Source organism: Dipteris shenzhenensis, chromosome 9 (assembly GCF_047967505.1).
Source record: "Dipteris shenzhenensis isolate YYH24624 ecotype China chromosome 9, Dip_SZ_1.0, whole genome shotgun sequence".
Lineage (NCBI taxonomy): Eukaryota > Viridiplantae > Streptophyta > Polypodiopsida > Gleicheniales > Dipteridaceae > Dipteris > Dipteris shenzhenensis.
Window position 1 is genome coordinate 28,895,151 of NC_141604.1, and position 25,071 is coordinate 28,920,221.

The 25,071-nt window shown below is 42.9% G+C and overlaps 1 protein-coding gene across 1 annotated transcript in view; it reads right to left on the reverse strand.

Annotated features, from left to right (window-relative positions):
• LOC147898472 (elongation factor P (EF-P) family protein) overlaps positions 1-15,263 on the reverse strand; it is a 95,667-nt gene extending 80,404 nt beyond the window's left edge. Inside the window, exons 1-4 of the mRNA XM_087379652.1 lie at positions 15,010-15,263; positions 5,050-5,080; positions 4,863-4,876; positions 4,687-4,737 (exon numbers count right to left, since the gene is read on the reverse strand). Coding sequence (XP_087235778.1) covers positions 4,687-4,737; positions 4,863-4,876; positions 5,050-5,080; positions 15,010-15,216 — 303 coding nt within the window. The 5' untranslated portion in view covers positions 15,217-15,263. The remainder of the gene's footprint in view (positions 1-4,686; positions 4,738-4,862; positions 4,877-5,049; positions 5,081-15,009) is intronic.
• Between the last annotated feature and the right edge of the window lie 9,808 nt (positions 15,264-25,071).

Genomic DNA, 25,071 nt, shown 5'->3' on the forward strand with positions numbered 1-25,071 from the left:
CTGAGAGGTAAGGAAGAAAAATGGTCGAGGTAATAAATAGGAGCGAAACTTTTTGACTGAAAACACCAAAGAGAGAGCTTGCTGCTCCAATTCTTCATACCTTGTTTCCACATCTGTAAGCTGTCGGCTGGCATAATAGATGGGTTGCATTCTACCTGCCTCTCCTTATTGTAGCAATACAGCACCAACTGTTATGCAAAGATACACTTGGATTTACATAAAAGTCTTGAGACCAATCAGGGGCATTCAATATTGGGCCCTTACTCATGGCCTCCTTAAGTTGCTGGAAAGACTCTTGTTGCTCCACATCCCATTGGAAAGAAACTCCTTTTCTTGTCAACAAGTTCATGGGATGCACTATCTCTGTGAAATCATCACAAAAGCGTTGATAGTACTTGCTCTTTCCTAGAATTCTGCGAACCCCAGTGACATTCTCAGGACTTGGCAATGCCATGATTGCTTGAACCTTGTCAGGATCCATTTGAGGCCTTCTTCAGACACAATATGCCCCAACAAGACTACTTTTGTTTGAGCCAAATGACACTTGCTAGGATTTAGACACCCTTTTGCTTCATCAATCCTAGCTAAGGCCATCTTTAACTTCTCCATGTGATCTATGCGCCGAGAATAAATGCAAAAATCATCCAAAAACACCCTTATGAACTTTCCCAAGAAAGGCTCCAAGACTTGACTCATGAACCTTTGAAATGTAGCTGGTGCATTGGTCAACCCAAAAGGCATCACTCTATAAGCAAAAACTCCCCAAGGTGTGACAAATGATGTTTTCTTTTGATCTTCCTCCCGAATACGAATTTGAAAGTACCCAGAATATCCATCACATACAGAATACATCTCATGTCTTGCTACTTGGTCTAGTATTTCATCTTGGAATGGCAAAGGAAAATGATCCCTTTTAGTACATGCATTCAAAGGACGAAAGTCCACACAAACCCGCCACTTATTTCCTTTCTTTGGTGTGACAACTACAGGAGATATCCATTCTGAATCATCAACAGAAAAGATGAATCCCACCTCAAGTAGTTGTGTTACCTCTTTCTTTAGTGCCTCAACTTGGATCACTCCCAATCGCCTTAAGCGTTGCACAACTGGCTTGCTTTCTGGCTTCAACTCAATCTTGTGCTCCACAAGAGAGACTGGTCGAACCTGTGAATAGCTTGTTGCAAAGAGACATGGAAAATCATCTAACATTTCCAAGTATTGGAGCTTCTCACTACCTGATAGAGAATCACCAAGAAGCTCTTCATTGCGTTGGCGTCGTTTAGTGTGCTCCACATCCTCCACATGAAGTGTCTCTACAGGATCTTCTTGCACCACCACCTTGTTCCTTCCTGACTCATCCCGATCAGCACCAAGACAAAGACCAAAGGCCACTCCTTCCATCTCACCCTCTGAGTTGGACTCCTCGGAGCTACACCCTGTCTCTTCTTCTTCATCGGTTAAGTCAGAGCTTAGAACTCTCTGATGTTGAAGACTCCCCCTTGACAACTTCCTTTTTGCGTCTTCTGATGTTGTAGCGCACCTTCTTATCATTTCCCTGCAAAATCAATTCTCCAGTATCCCACTTTTGAACAGCCTTCACCTTGTATAGCCAAGGCCTTCCCAAAATCAATGGATAGGCACGTGCATCTGGCTTGGTAGGGATCACCTGAAAAGTAGTCGGCACAGAAATTCCACATACATCCACTTCTAGATTCTTCACAACTCCCAAGGTCTTAACCCTAGTGTTGTTAATCAATTTGATGTGATAAGGAGAGGTAGTACTAGAGTATTTTAAATCAGCATCTATCATGGTCTTCTCACTCATGACATTAATCGATGCACCTCCATCAATGTACACATTAGAAATCACTTGACCATCAATGATCACATCAACCACAGGTACATCATCACCAACATCTATATCTATCTTTTGAACAACAGGAATGGCACTTTTCTTCTTTTTCTTCTTTGACACTCTTGTGCTTGCTAGTTTTTCCTATTCCTTCCGTAGTTTTGGAGACAAAGCAAGTAATTGACCAAAGGTGATATGAGCTTCCTTTTCTTTAAGGTCGGACAACAAGTCATAGCTTCTAATTCCTTGTCCTAAAGGAAAGTCTGACTGGCTAATTCTCCTTCTAAATGCCTTCTTTTTCTTACTACGGTGTTCCTCTCCCTGATGTTCCTCATCTACTTCTTCCTTGCTTTCTTCTTCTTATTTTGCATTACCACGCCCCCGTTTAGCCATCATTACCTCTCTTTCCTCATCCCCTGAAGAAGCTTCTAACAAGGATACTTGTTTTTCTTCTTTCTTTCTCAATCTAGGACACTCGGGGCGATAGTGACCTTTTTCATTACATTCATAGCAAGTGACCCCACTCTTATCTCGAGGCCTATCTTCACTCTTTAGTGCTCTAGGTTGTCGTGCATTAACCAAATGCAATTTCAAATCAACAAACTCTGCCATCAATTGAGAGAGATTATGATCTAACTCAAAGGACTTTGGTACCTGAGGAGTGCCCATTACCTCCACCTTAGAAGTTGAAGCTGTTGAAGACACAAAAGAGGATTCGATCTTTAGAGAAGCTTCTTTCTTGGTCGCAATGCGAAGTGCCTTCACGTATGTTGTTGGATCTTTACTCATTACTTTTAAGCAAAGACGAGGCTCCAAAGCCATAACAAATTTGCTCATCTTTAAGTGCTCCATCCCTGAAAACTTTGAGGGGCCGATGATGCAGATGCCACAGCTCGCAAAGCTGCCTTTTCATACTTTGTCCATAAAGTTTCATATCGGATTGCCAACGCAAAGACCAACTCACCCTCTCCTTGATAGAACCGGTCCAACTGTAACATCAAAGCATTTCGCGACTCCACTGCCCCAAATCTCTGCTTCATTGCTGCCATCACTTGGTCCCAGTCCTCCTTGGTAGAGTCCGGCAAGGTCTCATGCCAACGCAAGGCTACCTCTTCAAGAAAATCAAGCAAAATCTCCACCCGATCCTTCATGGACCATCCAGAAAGCCGGCATCCTCGAACAAAATCCCAAATATAAGACTTCGGGTCTTCCCCTTGGGTCCCTCGAAACACTGGAATCTTCACCATGATGAAACACAAAAAGGAAACACCAAGATCCAAATAATATCCCGAACAAGATCCAAACAAGATCCCACAGAGCCTTAGTATACCAAGACCAACTTATTATGCATAACCACTTGTTGAAAACCCTCCACAATGTAATCCTCAACAAAATCTTCAAAAATAAGTGACCAACCAGCACCATGAAAACATTGTGTATACATGCATTCCAGAATCACCCTTCGCACAATAGAAAGTGCACATAAAAGCTTGAGAGAGAACCAGAAGTGACTTTCATTACCAATAGAGTGAGAATCCACTCCAACACTACAAACACAAGGGAGAAGAAGAGGTTTCATACATACAAGAGGAAGCGGAAGCTCCAAGACTACTCATAGAGAGAGAATAAACTAGAGAGAGATGGACTCAAGAGTCTACATAAGAGAATATCTACAAGAGGGACACAAGGCTCATGGAAGAGGCTTGGGGAGACTAAAGCTACAGCAACATGAGACCTAATGGTGGAAGAGATTGATGAACAAGGGAGAGGAGGGCTCCTTTTATAGAGATTTTGTTACCCTCCTTCACCCATTTACAATTGGTGCCTGTAGATTCCTTTCCCCATCAATCACATAAGCACATATGTCACCATCCATGTCCTTTTTTGCTACTCTTGCCATGTGTCTCATCACAAGATGCTCAAAACTCTTAAAATATTGAGAAAGTCAAGAGTCTCCTCACATGGAGCCCATAGGGACCCTCTCTTTTCCACATGTCCACATCCTCCTTATTCCACATGGGAGTTCTAGAAGGATTCCTCTTGACTTCACACTCCTCCACATGCCTTCCACACGCTTGGCATGTGGCCTCTCTTATATTATTGGAACACATGGACATGAGCCCACCTCTTTATATGACTCACTCTTCCTATTTTCTAAAAAACTCCATAATATCCCATACACAAATAACTCTCACCCCATACCAAGGTATTTATAATTCATACCTATGGTATTTACAATGAGCCATTCCACTCATCCTCTCCATCCCATACAATATCATAGAAAATAGAAATAAGTGAGAGCCGCTAGGCTATCACTTGATACTCAAACTCTTATCAAACATAGAGAAAAACAATACCAATGCCAAATTAAAAATATCAATTTTTGGCATCACATTATGCTTAATCGCTTTATGCACATCCCAAGGTTTGCTTATTGAAAGGCAACTAAAAGGGTTCCTTTACTTTAAGTTTGGCATGTATTACTCAACTAGACATGACTTGCAGTTACAAGTGTTTTGTTAAGTTCGTGACTATGATGACCAATTGCTTTTCAACTGAGAATTGCTTCTGTATTTGCATATCTTGGCTTCATAGGACACCCAAGAAGGGGAATTCCATTTAGAATTGCCAAGAATCTAATCTTCCATGCACACACAGTGACACACATTACGATTAAATAAGATAACAGCTCTAGGCAAGTCGCATTGACGTCAACCATTATCCTACACCAAACAACATAGGCTTAGTGAATGAGAGACATCAAAATGAAGGAAAGTACGAATGATGCTCAGTGCATTAACTTTAGAAAAATGTATTGGAACATTTTGTCTTGCCTGTATTATTGCTCCCCCCCTTCCTTGTTGTGTATGTTGTGTCTTCAATACCTGAACGACTTACAAAGGTCACAGATGAGTTCCACGTCACTCTTATCTTGATGAAATTTTGTGTCAAACATGAGACAGCTTTAAGAAAATTTATGGAAGCTGTGTGTGTGGCAAAGATAACACACCTCCATCATGCGGCCTGCTAGCAACATAAAACAAAATGTAGAAAAATTAGAAGGCATGGATGAACTCCAAGCCTCAAACATTGCCACGTGTCATCAGAACAGATAAGCACTAGCTATTTCTTCGGTAAACTATAGCCAAAAATACCAGCTCAAACCATCTTTACCTGCCTCCACTCTATGGACTCACCTTTCCGCTCGATTAGGTTCCCTTCCCTCACCTGCCAAGCCAGAGTTTAAAACCAAGTTATGGACTAAAATAAGAAGGGAAGTCTAAAAACTTGAACTCCACTTGAAACATCAACACACCTCAAGGAATCAACGCAAGTGGACTAAAATAAGAAGGGAAGTCTAAAAACTTGAACTCCACTTGAAACATCAACACACCTCAAGGAATCAAGGCAATTTTATGACAACACACATGAGTCTTTATAAAAGAGAAGAATGAGTATCCTTATCACACTAAAGGTCTCTTACTTGCAATACACAATCAAACATCATGATATCTTAGATTGCTATTAATTACAAGATATGTAGACTTAAAACCATGCAATAAATCATTAATTAAGAGATGAAAGTCCAACCACAAAAATTGGTAAAAAGACAGTTAATGGCATCAATAAGACTTGAATAGCGCATCATGCTTGGTTGCACATTATGCCTCTAATTTTACAAACTCACGGAATGCATGCTCTCTCAATTATATTAGCAATCAGCTGATTTCTAGAATTTACAGAAACCAAACAATTCAGAGGGACAAAAAAACATCGATTACAGATGAAAACTATAAAATAAGCTAAACAAGTCCTAAAAACAACAATGCAGCTCTCAAATATTAATAAAGGACCATAGAAAAGGAGCTCATCTAGTACAGAAGTGCTACTCCAAAGTCCAAAGGTCTAGTTGGAGCAAAGAGATCTCGATTCTCAGGTATCTGCACCATTCCTCATCTAGGGAATGAGGTGTAGGAAAACAGAATGGCAATACAAAGTAGGCCATGCATGGAATGCATATTCTCCACATGCATTCCTTCTCTATTTACATTAAGTGAGGTCGATTCAAGTATCTAGAACTCTACTCATGAAAAGACATTCCTTGAAATATGGTCTTTGTACTGAAGCACAATGCAACCTGCCCATAAAACATACAAGGATATCAATAAAAAAGTTCAACTGACCTAAGATAATAATTATAAGAGTTACTAGAAACTAAAGGTATGCAATTTGCCAGCCACCCTAAAAGTCTTCCAACCATCTAGGAGTCTTAACTGGGTGCAAACTGTACATCTATACACATTGCGAGGCTATTCAAAGAGTAGGAGTTATAATGTTGCAGCGCAATTCTCTACTTTAATGCATGTAATGCTGTTTGATTATTCTACTTGGTCATACATACGCCAACTTGTTACTTATTTTGTAACAAAAGAGAATATCCAATGACATTTGTGATGCTCTTCCCCAAATCGTGCCTCAAAAGTAGCTGACTAAGGGAACCTTGGATACAAGAACCAAACCATCTGCATCATCTAAGTTTCTGTATGAATACTTCATACTTTCCCCTATGAAACTCTTTCAGCCCAACCTATGTCTACACATACCCACAATCTCTCTAGGCATGGAATGTAGAAACCTTGCTAAGATATCAGCTTGGATTTCTGCATTCTAAGGAAGGATAGGGGAGGGAAGCATATTAGAAATCAACCAACAGAGGGTACGCACAGCAGAAGATTGATAGAATAGCCCAGGAACTCACACAATGTGTAGTGTGGGTGGAATAGATGATGATATGAGGCCCCAACGGGACCCTTTTATAGGGGCTGGTAGCCCCCTATTTCACCAACCAGTCAGCCCTGCTGGCCGACTTCCCTGCCCCTCCAACCGACCCCTCAAAGCCCTATTTATGGGTCTGTATGCTGGCCGACTTGGTTGGCCAACCGCCCAACCATCCCAGCCCTATTTAAGGGTAGGGCACTGCCCATTTACAGCCCTCATTGTATGCAGGGCCCAGCCCTTTGTCTGCCCATAACATGCCCTGGTTGGCTGGGACCAACCAGCCTTAACCAGGCCTGTCCAATGGCCAACCCCTTCAAGGCTTCCCCCGCCATATGCTGTCCCTCTTGCTGCTCTTCAGTCATCCCCTGCCAGGCCAGATCCAAGGCTAGATGCCCCACCATTCCTGCACATAAGCTCCTCTTGATGCAGCCTCTGTTTGCTGTGAGGTTCTGCGCATGTGGCAGCCCCCTCCCTCTCTCTTCTCTGGGCATATCTTATCCTAGGTCTCCCTTTCCCATGCTCTCCTCATTTGGGGGCTTACAGATGGGGAGTTAACCTTTCACGAACACATCTTGGCCCAATGCCTACTCGTCGATGAAGTTGCCCCAACAGCTCCCATGATGAAAGCCTTTGGAATAATCCGATGTCGATTCCTGTTCCTAGCTTTTCAACCAGTGGGTCCGGTCCTGCACAAACAAACCATCCTGGTACACAGGGCCATCCAAGGTAGCACCAGATGGCACCACCACCTTCAGTCACATTCCCGCCTTCGAACTCGAGTTCAACCCATCCTCCCTTTGGCAAGGTCCGCAACAAAACAACCATCTCGAGAAATGAAATCCCAAGAATATTTCCAGATAACTTGGACCATGAACTCTCACAAGTTCTCAAGCAAGTACTCTTCTGGCTTCAGTACACCTTGTCCATAATCACCTTCCAACAATCTTCTTCCGAGTTTGAAGAAGCACCCACACTTCCCCCTCCGCCTGCGAAGAAGACACATTCCTTCCAATCTCACATTTTATGAGACACGTGAAGAGCACATTCTCTCCACAGCATGTTATTAAGGCTCAAATTAATGGCATCCAGTACATACTAGAACATCGTCCTTCCTGTCTGCTTACTCTAAAAGCAAACCATATACCTCATGAAGGCAAATACCAATGACCTGTGCAATCCTATGATGCCCCCTTCTGAATTACAACATCCATCTAAACATGAAACCCTAGGGCACTCCATGGGATCCACCCTCATGTTAGTATCAACAACCATGCACCTGGAAGAGTCCAAGCGCTCCTTGTGGGTTGCTTCTTGCTGACCCATGACACAACTCCAGATCCAAGTAAGAAACAGTACCCTGTCACTGATCTCCTGCTGTCCACGTCTCCTGCCCACAATCCGAGTCACAGAATCCGGTCAAGATGTTGCCATTGGTATAGGTGATGCCATAATCAAGTGTGCCTTTGATGTATTTCAGCACCCACATCCCTGCCCTCCAATGGTTCTCTCAGGGCTTATTGGAAAACCTGCTTAGTACACCAGTCGCAAAACTGATGTCCGGCCGTGTGTTGCACAGGTAAATCAAGCTGCCCACAAGCCTTCTGTACTTCGCTTCGTCCACCAGTGGTGATGAATCCTCGTTTGAGAGCTTCGCGTCAACCTCCATAGGGATACCAACCGTCTTGCACTCAGCCATGCCAAATGCCTTCAGTATCTCTCCAACATACTTCAGCTGTGAAATGAAGATCTGTTTCGGCTCCTGCCAAACTTCAATCCCCAAACAAAAATGCATCAGTCTGAGGTCTGTCATTTCAAACTCTCTTCCTAGCAAATGCTTCGTCTGCGAGATCCTCTCTTCATGGTTCCCTGTTATGACAAGGTCGTCCACATAAAGGACCACGATCATACACCTGCCTCCTTCTCTGAAGATATACAAATTTGCATCAGATGGGCTCCTCCTGAGCCCATTTTGCAAAAAGTAGGCATCAATTCGCTGGTACCACGCTCGTGGGGCGTGTTTCAGCCCGTAAAGTGCCTTCTTCAATTTGCAGACTTTACCTTTTGAACCGGGGATCTCAAAACCTGGTGGTTGTTCCACGTATACCTCCTCCTTGAGATCTCCATTCAGAAAGGCGGATTTCACATCCATCTGAAACACGGGCCAACTTCCCTGGGCAGCTAAAGCCAAAACACTGCGAATTGTGGTTAGTCGAGCTGTGGGAGCAAAAGTATCTTGATAATCAAAACCATGTACCTGTGCAAATCCTTTTGCCACGAGCCGAGCCTTGTACTTATCCAACGTGCCGTCGAACTTGTACTTGGTCTTGTACACCCACTTGGTTCCGACTACCTTGTGTTTTGGTGGTCGATCCACAAGGTCCCAAGTGTTATTCTTCATTATGGAGCCATACTCCGACTGCATAGCCTCCATCCACCTATCATCGCCCTGTGCCTCTTCAAGACACTTGGGTTCATCAGCACGGATCACTTCTGTCATCAAAGCATAGTTGACCAAGTGTTCCTGCGCCCTTCTTTGCTCCTCTAATCTCTTGAACCGGCGGTGTTCGGATGGTTCCTCCTCAATGGGTGGAGGTTCTCTGCCGTCCAAAAGCTGCTTTACCCACTTCGGGAATGGCCGTTGCCGTTGTGGTTCTGCAGGCTCTTCTTCATCTTCTTTGTCTTGAATCCTCCCAAGCACCGTTGGGGAAGTTCGGTCTGCTGTTGGTGGCGGTACTGGATGGATATCCTAGTCCTGGTTGTCTGGGAAGGAAGCATCCTCCTCCAATTGATGCGGCTATTCTGAGAAGACCACATCGCGACTTACAATTACCTTCTTGGTAACAAGGTTATAGAGACGGTAACCCTTCACCTCTTCACTGTAGCCCAAGAAAATACACTTCCGGCTCTTCAGTTCCCATTTGGTCCTGGTAGCATCAGGGACATACACAAAACAGTCACATCCAAAAACTCTGAAATGTGCAGCTGAAGGTTTCTTACCAAAAAAGGCTTGCAGTGGAGTCATCCCGTTCACAGCCTTCGTGTAGTTACGATTGAGGATGTAAACTGCAGTGTTACATGCTTCAGCCCAAAAAGTCTTTGGCAAATCTTTCCCTTTCATCATACTCCGGCCCATTTCGCAGATGACGCGCATCTTGCGTTCTGCTACTCCATTTTGCTGTGATGTATGTAGCGGGGGTTTCTGCCTCTTGATCCCGTGACTCTTGCAGTAACTTTCGAATTCAATCGATGTGAACTCTCCACCTCTGTCTGATCTCAACTTCTTCACCTTCCTCCCCGATTCTTTCTCGACCATTACATGCCATTCCTTGAACCTACTGAAAGCCTTGTCTTTCGTCTTCAGGAAGTATATCCATATCCTTCTACTGTAGTCGTCGATCAGCGTCATGAAGTAGTAGGAACCACCCAAAGCTTCCGTCTCCATCTTTCCGCAGAGGTCCGTGTGAACGAGCTCTAGAGGAGCCTTTGCCCTGCTGGCCTCTTTAGGAAAGGGCTGCCAATACTGCTTGCCCATCATGCAAGCTTCACATACATCGGGCAGATCTGAAATTTTTGGTAGGTCTGCAATCATTCCACTTTTATGCATCTCCTTCAAAGAACTAAGATTTAGATGACCAAACCTCTCATGCCACAGCTTAGTGTTCTTCACATCCGCTCGAGCACTGAAAGCTGAGAGTTCGTAAATGTTGTTGCGCCGTGTACCTTTACCAACGACCTTTCCTTGAAGATCCAAGATCTGTGCACCATTCTTATCGAATTGAACTTTGAGGTCCCGATCCGTGATTACAGAAACGGACAACAAGTTCCTCTTGATATCTGACACATAAAGAACATCGGACAACTGTTTTACAACTCCATTTGACTTGAGAGCAATCGTACCTTTTCCTTTTGCTGGACATTTTGCAACATTGCCGACTGCTACCAGGATGTCATTCCCTACCGGCTGTAGAGAGGTATACCAATCCTTCCGACTGGTCATGTGGCGCGATGCACCACTGTCAATGATCCACAGTTCATCCGCAGGTACATAAACTGCCTCCGTGTAAATCTCCTCAATTGCGACGAACAGCTCTTTTGGTACTGCCTGCGCGCTGTTGCTTTCTTTACTCCGTTCTTCTCATCTGTAATCTTCTTTCGACACTCATTATGCTTGTGCCCTGCCTTGTTGCAATAAAAGCACTTAATCTTCTTCTTTCTCTTTTTATCATCAGAAGAGGATGGGTTACCAGAGTCCTTACCCTTACCCTTACCATTCTTTGATTCAATCCAGAAAGCCGAATCTTCTCCAGTCCTCGTCTTTTGACGCATCTCCTCCTCTAGAAGCATCGCGCTGAAATCCTCAAAGTTGAGGGACGGATTTCTGTTCTGCATATTCAGCGCCGTAATAAGACCATCGTACTTTGGTGGGAGAATCCGTATGCACCCTTGTGCTAGATTCTCGCTGGTGATGGTGATGGTGATGGTGATGGTGATGCCAATCGCAGTCATCTGATCGCGCAGATCTTTACCCTGGTGATGAACTTCTCTGCCGCTTCAGACTCAGACAACTTCTCGTTCGCGAGTTGAGTCTCTAGATTCTGAATCCGTGTCTGATTCGTGGTCTCGTACTGATTTTTCAAGACCGTCCATGCCTCCTCCGCTGTAGTGACATGTTGAATTAACGCCATGACGAAATCACTAACACTGCAGACAATAGAACACAGCGCATCTGCATTTCTTCTTGTCCACGCAAGAATCTCATCCGCAGTTGGTACTATCTGTTGTCCTGCATTGGCTGGATCCGGTCTCGCAACCGGCCTCACGTCCACCCTAGTAGCAGTGTCCCAAAGCTCGTATGCGCTTAGGATGGTCTTCATCTTGAACTTCCAGAGTGGATAGTTAGAGCCGTCCAACTTTTCGCTTTCGCCAAACGGTGGGATTCGCAGCCTTGCGTACTGGGCCATCTCTCACAATCTGCTCGCAAACAGAAACACACTACCAAGTCTTCTTGCTAGAGTCCAGGCTCTGATACCATGTAAGAAAATAATACAACGTTTGTGCTCAACAGATAACAGGATCTTATACGCAAGAGAGAAAACAAGATAGTATGGAGAATCAAAAATTTGATTACTATAGAACTGATACAATAGATGGCGCTGCCTCCCAACCGTGCGCTCCTATGAAAGAAGCTTCGATGGCGTGCTGGAAACAGTAGAAGACGGAGGCTGAATGCTAAGGAATCAGGGTTGCTGTAGCCAGTGATGAAATGGGCTTCACGGGCTTGCTCTTATATAGCCACCAGTCGTAGTCGATTAGGCTCAATTGGGTGGCCGACCCAGTCCGCCCAAAACTATCGACTGGGGGTCGGTCCCGAAATAGGCCACTGACCATACGATAGAATCGGTGCCCAAAACAGAGCAACTAACCTACGGTAACCGTTCGGCCCAGAGCCATCCGGGATCATCTGAGGCTCCAAACGGGCCCCGCAACCCGAGAGTGGGCTGTCCCGGGAAATGCTCCGTCTACCCTCAGTGCGGTCAGTCAAGGGATGCCTTCCCGCACTTGCATGTAGCCTAGTTGGCGGTGTGCCAACTCTATCTAAAGCCGTCCAGCCATCAGGCCACACATGGCCCCCATCTGGTGTCCAAACCAGGACCTACCGGATAACCGAGCTACTCAAATGCCTTCTCCTCATATGGGGGGCTTACAAGTAGAGTTAGCTGGTTCCCGCGTAGTTACACGAGAGTGGAGCATTGATATCTAACAGCAAGGGCACAATCCTCCAGTCATCGAAGTCGATTCCCTAGAGCCTTGAATCAAGGTCATTCCTTCAGCAAGGTCCCTGCCTTCAAGCTCCATACTTGTGAGCCTCCTATCTGAGCTCTGATACCATGTTAGAAATCGACCAATAGAGAGTATTCACAGCGGAAGACGGATACAATTGCCCAATAGACAATGCTCAAAAGAGATATAGGACCAACAAAATATTTCAGTCCAATGGACACAATACAACAGAGGGCCAAAGTCCAATCAAACCGTGGTCCTTTGTTGTCACCAAAAGATGCTGTCCTACTACCTCCAAGACACTCCTAGATCCCCGAGTCCGCGTGCTCCACCTTAAGCGTATGTAGACTCTCAGTCTCCGTGTCTAATCTCTCCACCTTGCTGCCTGGGTGTGCAGCCTAGGCGGGCAGCTTCCAGTGAGCTATGTCTGCAGCTCCTCAGCCTTCTTTGTCCTCCTAGAAGTGGGCCCAAAGGATGCTGAAATGCTGCTCCAAACTACAAATGATCTAGCTCCAAGTGACCAGCTTGAAACTACTCTTCTATAATAAACAAATGGTCTAGTCCCAAGTGACCAGCTTGGAACTACCCTACTATGTTAGCATACCTCTTGATGTCTAAGAGTAATGCATTGAGTAGTTATGCATTGAAACTACACTTCTATAATAAACAAATGGTCTAGTCCCAAGTGATCAGCTTGGACCTACCCTTCTACACTAGCCTACCTCTTGACATCTAAGAGTAATGCATTGAGTAATACATTGCCGATTTCAGTTTACCAAGCTGAAACAGATTAATTATGGGGTGGTAAGTCCAATTCTCAATCCCTTACAATGTATCTCCCCATTGTACTCCCGAAGATAAAATTGGCAACTTCCTTTGATGATTCAAAGAAGACTGACCAATATTACTGTTTGTTGGTACCTTGGTGTCCAATTGCATGTGGTGATCTTGTCAAAGCCTTCTATGTGGAGACTTGGGATCCAGAAGATCAAAGAAGGATGATCATGCTCATGGAAGATCAGTTGGTGAGAGTATACTCCAGAGACAGTTGCAGGGATTCCTGCTAGTAGGGATCTAGGTGGAGCAGCCACAGAGATCTCATTGGACAAGGTTACACGAACTTGGTTACAGACAGTGCCGGTTTGATGTCAGGTTGGAGAAGACCCCCAATGCAATGTGCCTTGCAAGATCCAAACTGTTCTCAGTTTCAGAGGGGGACAACTGGATTGCAATCTGCCACATGGATGATACCCGTAACATTCACGGAGTCAATGAGATGGTGACTTCATGGATGAACCTGTTGATTGTACCTGGATTGCATGAAGACGCGTGGATCAAAGTTTGAGAACACATTCGAACTTGCTACTGAGAGCTTCTCAATGGAGCATCTGCATAGACATGTGGGTGCTGGCCTACAGTGGGTTGGTAAGGGGGTGTTGGGACAGAATGGTCACCTCCCCACCTGTCAGCCGATGACATGGGGGGAAGGATGCTCTCCATTTTTCTGTAATAGAAGCCAGCATTCTTCATTATTGAGCTCTTTCACTGCGTAGCACGTAGCAGTAACCAGTTTCCTTCCTCTTGTTCTTTCATAGAGTGTATAAAATATAGAACCAATCAATTGATGTCAAGTAGGGGGGAGAAAAATGTGAGCCTCGCTAACAGCTGCAACAAAGACTCTTTACAGCTGACACGAGTAGCTCACACTGGGATATACCAACAATTTTGGGTAAACAGACATGGCCACTATAGCCTCTGCAGACTCTCCTGAAGCTGATTGGGCTGTAAGCAAGACAGCAGATTTGCCTGAGCTTTGGAAGCGTTTCATAAAGGGGCTGTCCCAAATGTGCTGAAGGACAACCCCTGTATACGACAGGCATATGAAGCCACTTATTCAACGATTTCCGAACGAGAGACAACAGGGCATCAAAAGAGTTGCTTGCAACTTCAAGAAGACATCCCATCCATGCTAAGGGTTGTCCCACCAGTGATCCTTGGAGATGAAAACTTAGAAGAAGACTTGCCCCATCTGGTCCGTTCAATACATGCCGCTGCTCTTTCCAAGCTTCTACAAGTCCTCTAATAAAATCGGAACCCTTGTAGTCAAATTGGAGAGCACCGTGTTTGCAATGAAAATCTTCCCAATCGTCGACATGTTTGCCCTTTGTGCACTAAATCATCTGATGATTCCGACAACTTTGCCCTTGTGCACTAAATCAAGTTATTTCAGTCCAAATTGCCAAACCCACCACTTGGAGACGAAAGCAGTAGCCTTATCTCTTGGAATTAGGACTAGAAGTGTGAGGCATTCGGTTGTTGCCATTTATTGCAGATATGGTCTCCTTTCAAATACTTAATATCCACACAAAACACCATACAATTTTTAATCTTTTTACATAAGATTCTGAACGTTAGTAATATGATCTGGGACACCTAAATCAACCGATGCCCGCTGGCCCAAAGCAACTTTCTCAAGCGTGTCTTTCGCTATTGCCACACAACAAAAAATTTCTCCTCTCACTTATTTTTTCCCCAAATGGAAGTACGAGTATATCAACATTTACTTGAATTATCTCCTCTTATTTTCTCTTACTCACATCTGAACCCAGAACCTTGGCACCCCTCAGCTGCTGCAACAAGCAAGGCAAGTTGACAACATCGACATTTCTGAAGCTCGCAGTGGAAGAGTCAAGGTTATTGCGTTCTAACGAGGAGCCTAAGGGACAGCATGAGGACTTCAGCTGGCGAAGCTGAAGTTTGCTCCACGATGAGGGACTACAGATTCTGCGAACTACCCGGTACATCCTTGCATTTGAAGAAGTCGTGATTGAAGAGACTAGATCTCACTAGTATGTCCCCATACACATTGATAATAAATGTATATATACATTTATCAATGTATACATACATTCTTGATAATTATTGATATAAGTTCCCGTTAAACATTTTTCTAAACCTGGTTCTTTTACTAAAATATAACTAACATGGCTTCAAAATTACGATTCCCTTCTGAATTTAACTATTCACTTGACATTAACCCTCTGTTCTTCCTGAGCACTCGTTCACAAAACACCTGCAAACTGTATACAATGAACTTGCAACATTTTCATTTCCACCTGTAAAAAATATCTTGTCCATTTTGCAAAATCTGTAAAATTCTAGGCAAATTTAGTTATATTTTAGCTAAAAGTTTTAAGTAGAGCTATGTGTATTCTTAAGGATTGAATTACACCAACTCATTCAGAAATGTCTCACTTGGTTATTGGATTCCATAGGGTTGGGTTATGCTTGCAATCTTTGTTTCAAGACTGTTTTAGTGTGTTTTCCTTATTTAACATGATGCCATTTCATTTCACTATATATTCTATACTGAGAAACTAGTGGAGATCTCTCATGTCTTTCACGTTAAACTCTATTGTGAGTTGCAACTACACTTCCAAAATGAGATGGCCATTTGAACCTAGGACAAGATCATTAAGATGTTGGAAATCCCTTCCAAATGTAAGCAAGAGAGTGCATGGGTGAGTGGGTGTTGGCTAGCCAATGACATGCAGGCTTCAGGATTTAGGGATGAGGAGTCTAATCCTTATTTTTGTTTAAATACACACACATTTGAAGTGTGTGGCACGTGGACGTGAAACACTTGGAGTTAAATAATCTCTCTCTCTCTGTCCCCCGTTTTGGTTAGGTTTTGTCATGTGAGAGTCTCCATCATTGTGCTCTTTCTTTTTTCCATGCCTGCTTTCTATATGGTATCAGAGCCATGAGGTTCTCCTCCCCTTCCTATCCTTGCTATTTTTTTGCAGCCCTCATGAGCTTCTTATTCTAATGCCTCCTTGGTTCCAAACCAACACTTCTAAAGTTTTTGGCTCAAGAAGACTTTACAAGAAGGTCATTAGTCATCTACCTCGGTTGCCAGCCTCTTGGTCTTTCAAAAGCAAGACACTTTGGAGGGGACTGTGGAGTATATTTGAAGTTCATTGTGGATGTTATTGTAAGAAGAGGTTCACCTTATGCTGCAACGTATTCCACTATGGAGATTCCATCAAATAGTCAAATTACTCTCTACAGTGTTTTTCTTCACGAAGGAGCTACTCTTATGCCTATTTTTTTAGACTTCATCTCCTAGGTCATCTGCTTGTTTCCTCAAAGGTTTAGTATCACCAATTCTTCTCCTAGAGCTAGCTATCCTTTTTGGGCTCTTCTATGCTGATTGTTCATAGCCATGAGGTTGTAATACGTTGTGTATAGCCTCCATTCTGCTTTGCATTGCCTTGAAGTTGTTGTATTAGTTCTTCATCCAGCACTATTGGCATCAGTATTCAACGTATCCTCTACCTCCACTTCCACCTTTTCATTTGCCTATACCTCTACCTGTGCCTCTTGAAAGTGTTGCTTGTTGCATTAAGTTTGGCAAGGACTTTTCACCAATTTGTCGAGCTCATGGAAAATCTATTGTATTGTTCTGCCATGGTGGTGGTTGCTCCTGCTATTGTTGTTGCCTTGCCAAAATCTATTGTGGTGGTTGAGCCATTTGAATTTTTATTTGCCTAGCTTCTTCTTTTGCACGCCTACTCTTTTGGTGTACTCTCGGGCCCTCCAATTGCCTCTACTTGTCTCTGAAGGTTTGATTGTTCCCATTGCTTTTTCAGGTCATCTATGTCTTCATGTGAGTTTGATTATGTCCCGTTCTATGCCCAACAAGCTCTTATGTTTCTTGGAAGTTTTATTGTGAAGGCACCGCCTGCTACAAAGAATCACATATGTTCTAACATAAGATTGGGGTTTGAGAAAGCTTGCAATAGTCATAGATTCACCATAGTTGTTTATGGCTACTCCCGTTCTCTTATGTTTGTCTGAGAAATAGCAAGTTTGTTTTGCATTGCTGTGTGGAAGTATATTTGAGAGGCAGAACGATTCGGGTTCATATCCGGATCTCACGACTCTACGTGATGACGTATCCTTACCATGTGACATCACTATGTTATTCTTTGGCAAAGTTTTTTTGTGAAGGTTCAAAGACCTTCTCTATTCATGACACTTGGCATGATTTCTTGAAGCTTATCACAACGCTTTTTCTTCTAAGGTTGTATGTTCTAAGTCAACTAGAAGGTTGATTGAGCAATAATTACCTCTTGGGAGTTGTCTTTGAGGAGGTGTCTTTTGAACAAGCTACTTGTGTTTTCTCCTCTCCTCCTCTACATATTTCTCCCTTGAAAATATTCACATCGGTGTTTTTTTGAAATCAACATGTTGATAAAAGAAATCTCTTTCAAGAATATCAAACTGTTTGATGGGGAAGGGTTTCATACTTGGCAGACCCAATTCAAGTGCCTCTTAGTGTATGAAATTTTGTGGCCCTATGTTAAGGGCATGAAGTAGATCAACATCACTACTGACAAAGAGGACATTGAAGAGCAAGAGTTGGCCATTATTGCTCTTAACCTTCATCCGAAACTCATTCATTTGGTGGCACGACCTATGTCATAAAAATTAGCTTGGAATAAGTTGGATCAAGCACTCTCACATTGCACTCAAATTCAAATTATTTGGGCTACGCTTTATGAAAGTGGAAAGTTAAGTGACTTTATTAGTGAACTCCATAGTATCCCAATGCAATTGGCCACCATTGATGTTACGGTGGAAGAGGAGGAGGTCATTGATGTGCTCTTGAAGAGCATGCCTGAACCTTATGAGAACCTCGTCACAACTTTAAAGCATCTCCCGAACCCTAAATTGGAAATCCTTATTAGTGCTTCACTCAATAAAGAGAGAAACATAAAGGCAAAGAAAGCATCTACATCGACTCAAGGGCAAGCCCTATCAACGGGTCATGGAAAGAAGAAAAAGTTTTTTAATGGCTTGAAATGTAAGTTTTGCAAGAAGGATGGTCATGTTTTGCAAGAAGGATGGTCATGATGAGACTCATTGCTTTTTGAAAGATCCTTCATGAAGAAAGTGTCATCATTGTGGTGAAATAGGCCATATGTACTCCTCATATACAATTGCTCAAATCAAGCAAGCTACAATGGAAACCCTAACAAGAATGTTTTCTGACAAATTCTCTCATCTAATTAAATGCATTTGAAGCGTCCGTCTAACTTTGCTTTCTAGTGGCATTACACGATAGAAGGTGGCTTTGGGTTGATTATTATGCACAATGTGATGTACCCATTGTTGAGAAATCATATCAACATCATGTGCTCATTAACACATAGAGTGCTATAAAGGAAAGGGTTAGATTCCCTAACCCTAACCCTACAAGGGTTTGTATATATTCTACATTTTCAACTAAATCTAGTGTACCATTAGTCATTTGTGGTGTGCCCTCTAGCTATGCCCTCTTTCCTCATCTCCACTCTTCTCCCCTCTTCATATTTTGCCATGGTATCAAAGCATCCATGCCTTCCACTAAGGCATTGTGATCCTTGAGAGCGTGAGAGTGATTGAGAGTTCGAGAGGTTCTCTTGAGTGTTCTTCGAGCAAGTTCACTTTCGTTGAGAGAGACATTTCCATTCATTGAGTGTTCAATTCCATCCATGTGAGAAACATTGTGAGATTGTTGAGTGCTTTCTTCTCTTCCAGTGAGAGGAAACTCCATTCATTCATTTAAGAAATTTCCCTTGATTTGTTTGAGAGAAATTCCGCTCACACGTGAGAATTTCGTTTAATTCTTCTTGAGGTGTGAGGGAGAGAGATCTATGAGAGATTTTTTTGAGAATTGAGTGAGAAAGAAGTCTGGATTGATTGAGAGGAAGAGAGAGAGCTTTAGCGCCTAGATGCATACCTACAACAAACAACAGGCTGCAACGACCTCTCTAGAAGAAGCGTTGTCTATAGCCTTTGCTGAGCCTATGGAAGGTCGAGGATATGCAAAAGCCTCTAGACTCTGACACCCTCAAACAAACGGCCATGATCATCTTCAAGAGTCCATCGATGGAATCTTGTTAATTCTGTCAACATCCTCATAAATTCCATCCACACTCCAAGGGACACATGGCCTTATCCTAACCCAAGGAAAGTTGGTCTAAATCTTGCCATGTGGCACTTGATTTGCCACATCATCTAGGCAAGTCTATCTGCCACATCAACTACCACATCAGCAAGCTGAGTCCCTGCTGACACATCAAGCCATGTCATATGTGCCACATCAGCATATCCATGTCATCAAGTTGACTAGTCAAAGTGCCACATCATTTACCACCTCATCTACCATGTGGCATTGACCTCACACAGGAACAGTTACCCTTCTACAGGCACACGACTATGCACACTGCATGTGCACCCTTTTCACACCTTAGCAGTGCTCCACTTGGTAGGCACACCCTTGCATGTGACACCCTACCACATCATCACTAGTACCCTTTTTGCCCCTCCAGCAAGATCAAGCTATATCTCTTGATCCAGGAAGAATTTTTTGTGCTCTACATGCCTGTCACATGACACACACATTTCAGTGCAAGTATCACACACTTTTGAGCCTCGTCGACAAATCCACTTCTTGCATGCACATCTGCCTCTACATCGATGCATCTAACCTAACACCTAAAACAAACAAAGAAAAGGAATTATTTGATGCATTTTTCTTTGCTCGACGATCGGTCTAGATCTAGTTCAGAGTATATTAGATCATCCATAGTGGAGAGAACTCCAAAGCAACCAATCAAAGCCGTGCCCAAAAATTCATAAATAGTTCCGACTCGGAGTCAGTCCCTTCGCTCACATGCGGTTTCATATCATTACATTTCCTAAAACCCGACGTTCCACAATTCAGTGAGCAGACTTCAGAGTGTTCAGAGGCATTGATCAATTGATCAGAGGGTAGATAGCACATGGTTTGACTTTACACACACATTTCATCATTGTAAAACCTATTTGGCTATTTTATGGCATTGTGCACTTCATTTAAGCCTTGTAAAGCCTCTTGGCTATTCTCGGCATCAATTGCCACAAGCCTTGTAGCAAATTGGATTATATATTGTAGTTCTATTTGCACCAACGGTTCAGACTTTAGTTGATATAGTCAGTGTATTATAGTCAATATAGTCAGTGTATTGTAGTTGATTCAGAGAGTGATTTTTACAGCACTTTGAGTACATTTCTTGCACCATGTCTATGACTAGCAACCTCAATTTGGAGGCATCTGCTAAGCTAAACAACTCCAATTATGGAACATGGAAATACCGAATGGAGACCATTCTTGTACTTCAAGACAAATGGGAGTATGTTGATGGGTCTACACCTAGACCATTGGATGATCTAGCCAGCAATAGCTCCGCTCCGCCTGTTGCCGCAGTACCAGCAGCAGCAGGATCTACAATTGCACCACTACTACCATTGCCCAAGCACAGGTAGAATGGGATAAGAAAGATAAATATGCATATCATTTGATCAAGCAGAATGTGCAAGATTTCATGCTAGAACAACTCAACACAATCAAGACATCAAAAGAAGAATGGGATATGTTTGCAGCTCTTTACGCGTCTAAGAACACTTCCAAGATGTTGGGGTTAAAGGCCACTGTACCTTAACCCCAATTATGTACAATACTCAAACACACACACACACACACACACACATATATATAAATGACATAGAATATTAGGGTGTTCTGTACCCACCAAAAACTTGTGTGGTTCTCTCTCTCTCTCTCTCTCTCTCTCTTACCTTCTTCCATTCTGCATCCGTTGTTGAGATCTCTCAATTGGTATCAGAGAGCGGGTGTTCTAGTTGAGCCCGAGTGTGAGCCTAGAGCCCAAAGTCTACTACTATAGCTCTGTGGGAGGAAGGGAAGCTCCGTTGGGTGACTTTACATGCATCCTGGTGTGCAAAGACCTTTGTAGAAACCTTTGAAAAAATCTCTGAGTGGTTTAAGCCAGTAGGTGGTTTTGGAGGAAAAAGACGTTTTTTTATGATTCCCCTATTCCTTTTGACTCTACTGAGAGTCTAGAATGACCTGTAGAGGCAACCATTTCCTGATTTTGGTATGCATTGCACTTTGGGAGTTTAAAAACTCCTTCATTCTTGAATTTGGGATCATTTCATTGGATTTCTAACTCACTGTTTCTGCTTCAACGTTTTTCTGCGAGTGTGTTGGATCTGTCAATTCCGATGGACTCAGGAGGTTCTAAAACTTTTGTGTTGCTCATCATTCACACTCAATTAAATCATCTCTCTGAGGTGCCAAATTTTGTCTCTTTGAGGTGCGGAATCATCTGCTTCTCTGTCCAAATTTCATTCAAAGGTTCAAACCTTTGATTTTTGGATTATAGGTCAATTGCAAGGGTTGAATCCCCATTTCCCATTCATCGGTTGGGATTTTAGAGTTCCAACAGAAGAGAGATATTTGCATATTGTCTTGTTGAGTGTGATTATGCAATGATGCCCATGTTTTGAGGCCTCTTAGGTTCTCTTTTCACTAGCGATCATTATCATGGGGTCGTGATTTTTTGGATATACCTTATGCAGATCACTCTGGCTGCAATCTAAGCCATGTACGCTCATTTGTGGTTTGCATTGGGTTGCAATGGATGCTTTACAGGCCATGTGGATGCATTGCAATCCTTGTTGGATGTGTTGATAGGCCTAGATTGCCTTGTGGGATGCTTTATTGATGGACGTTTAGCACACAGATTCCATTTTATGCTGAGGGACAACTTTGACATATTGTAGTGGTTGTACTCAAAGTACTATGCTCTCTTGGATGAGACATTATTGATGCTTATGCCCATGGACAGTGTTTATGCTTGAGGCATTTGGCTCTTATTGGCATTGGGTTTGCCATAGTTTTGTCATTGTCGGTTGACATTTTCTTTTGGGCCAAATTTGCTCATATAGATGCATAGTATGTGCACATGAGTCAGATGCATTTTTGATGCTTTGAGCCTTGAGTTTATCCTTCTATTAAGGCAGACACATTTGGGTGCACCTGGTATTTGGTGTGATTTCTCTCTTGCAAGTACTAGCATTTGGGATTTCGTTTCATTTGCATCATGGCATCCTCTTCCATGTCTGAAAAGGGGTTTTTTAGCATTAAAAAGTTTGATAAGGCAAACTTTTCTTTGTGAAAAGAACGGATAAGGGATGTGCATATTCAAAAGAAGCAGATTAAACCCTTGGCAGGGATTGGCTGTAGATATGTCTGAGGATGATTGGAATGAGTTGGATGCATTAAAAAAGTCTACTGTTAGACTTCATCTGGCAGAGTCAGTTTATTTCACAGTAGTAAATGAGCAGACTACGGAAGATTTGTAGAAGAAATTATTCTTACTTATGAGAAGGAAACTGCCTCTTATGTGCCACTTATGTGGAAGAAATTATGTGCCACTTATGAGAAGGAAACTGCCTCTAATAAATTTTACCATTTCTTCTCACTTGAATGAATTCAATATTATTTTCAGCCAGCTTTAAGCTCAAAAGATGAATTTTGATGCAGAGACTAGGGCAATATTTCTCTTGTGTTCATTGCCATCCTCATGGGATACCTTCCGTATAGCTATCAATAACTGTGCACCTGGTGCAGTACTAAAGTTCGATGATGTTGTGGGCAGCTTGTTGGCCAAGGAGATTAGACGAAAGTCTATGCAACCTTAAATGTGCAAAGGGGCAAATCACAGGTCAGGGGGAAATCCCAACAAAGAGGGAAGTCTCGTAGCAAATCCAAGGCACAAAACATTGAGTGTTATCATTGTGGCAAGAAGGGACACATGAAAAAGGATTGCTACAAGCTGAAAAGAGAAAAAATGATAAGAAAAAGAATGCAAATTGGGGTGTAAATAAGAAGGGAGAGAGTCCAAGGGAGGACAAAGGAAAAGTGAAGATCGAGGAGATCAATGCAATCACTGATGATAGTGACAATGACATTCTCTTCATGCCTAGTCTATCTGCTGCAGACTTGCTTACCACTTCAGATGTTGCATATTCCCTAGATTGGATTTTGGATTTTGGTGCTTCATTCCATGTTACTCCCCATAGGGAATGGTTCTCCAATTATGACAGTGGAAAGACAAGTTATGTGCATCTTGGAAATAACTATGCATGTGACATAGTGGGAGCAGGTGACATAAAGTTTTCTTTTGCAAATAGGTTCTGCATTTGTTTTGGAAAATGTGAGACATGTGCCTAAGCTAATCAAGAGTCTCATTTCAGCGGGTTAGCCAAATGATGCCGGTTTTTAGACCACATTTGGCTTTCAAAGTTGGAAAATTTAGAAGGGCTCTATGGTTTTGTCAAGGGGTACCAAGTGTGGGACATTGTATCCCTTACATGTATCAGGGGTGTCTGATCATGTTGTTGCAATAACCGAGTAGCCAAGTACTTCTTTGTGGCATTACAGATTGGGGCACATGTGCCAGAATGGAATGAAACTCTTATGCCATTTGGGTTATGTACTGCATTTGAGTTTTTCTAACTTTGAATTTTGTGAGCATTGTCTCTATGAGAAGTAGACTGAATCAGCTCATAAAAGAAGGGGAAAGAAAGATCTTGAAAGGCTTGATTTGGTGCATTCAGGCATATGTGGTCCCATGCCTACACGTTCATCAGGCGGGGCTGATGAATACTATGTGACATTCATTAACAATGCAACTAGGAAAGTATGGGCTTATGCTATAGCTCAAAAGAGTGATGTGTTCCATGTATTTCAGAAATGGCTGGCTTTGGCTGAAAATTGGTCAGATAGAATGCTTAAACGCCTACAAACTGACAATGGTGGGGAGTATCTCTCTCATGACTTTCAACATCTCTATGATACAGATGGGATCAAGAGGGAGCTCTTGTCCACTCGTACTCCAGAACAAAATCCATTTGCAGAATAGATGAACCACACCATTCAAGAAAGGTTGCAATGTATACTTTCCAATGCAGGTCTTTCTGGTGGCTTTTGAGCTGAGGCAATGAACACTGCAGTGCATGTGATCAATAGATCACCTAGTAAGAGTTTGGATGGTGGTATTCCTGAAGAGTCATGAAGTGGAAAGAAGCCCTCTTACTCTCATTTGTGTATATTTAGGTGTGAGGCATATGCACATGTGCTAAAAGAGCTTTGGAAGAAGCTAGATCCTAAGTCTAGGAAATGCATCTATTTGGGTTATGGTGAAAGTGGAGAGATGGGCTATCGTCACTGGGATCCAGAAGCAAAGAAGATCATACAGTGCCATGATGTGGTCTTCAATGAGAAGAAGATGCATAAGACACACATGAGGGATGTGGAAATGAGGAGAACCACTTTCCAGGATGTGAAAACAACAAGCTCTCCAAGCACCAAATGTGCAGGAAATGGTGACCCCAAGTACTCCCACAAGTACACAATCAAGGGTAGATGATGGATCATCTATTGGTGGGAATGACGAGCCAAAATGTGGCTGATATGCAAGTGGGACAAAAAGTTGAAATGCCCTCAAGAAGATCATCTAGAGTGTCTAGACCGCCTAAGAAATTTGTTCCAGGGGCAGACTATGTGATGCTTACTGATTGTGGGGAGCCTTCTTGCTATAGAGAGGCTATGATGCTTGAGGATCAGTGCAAGTGGGAGTATTTTATGCAATCAAAGATGAATTCACTCATGAAAAATAAGACTTGGGACTTGGTTTCTTTGCCACATCGAAAGAAAGCATTGCCATGTAAATGGGTCTACAAGATAAAGGTAACAGGTGATGATG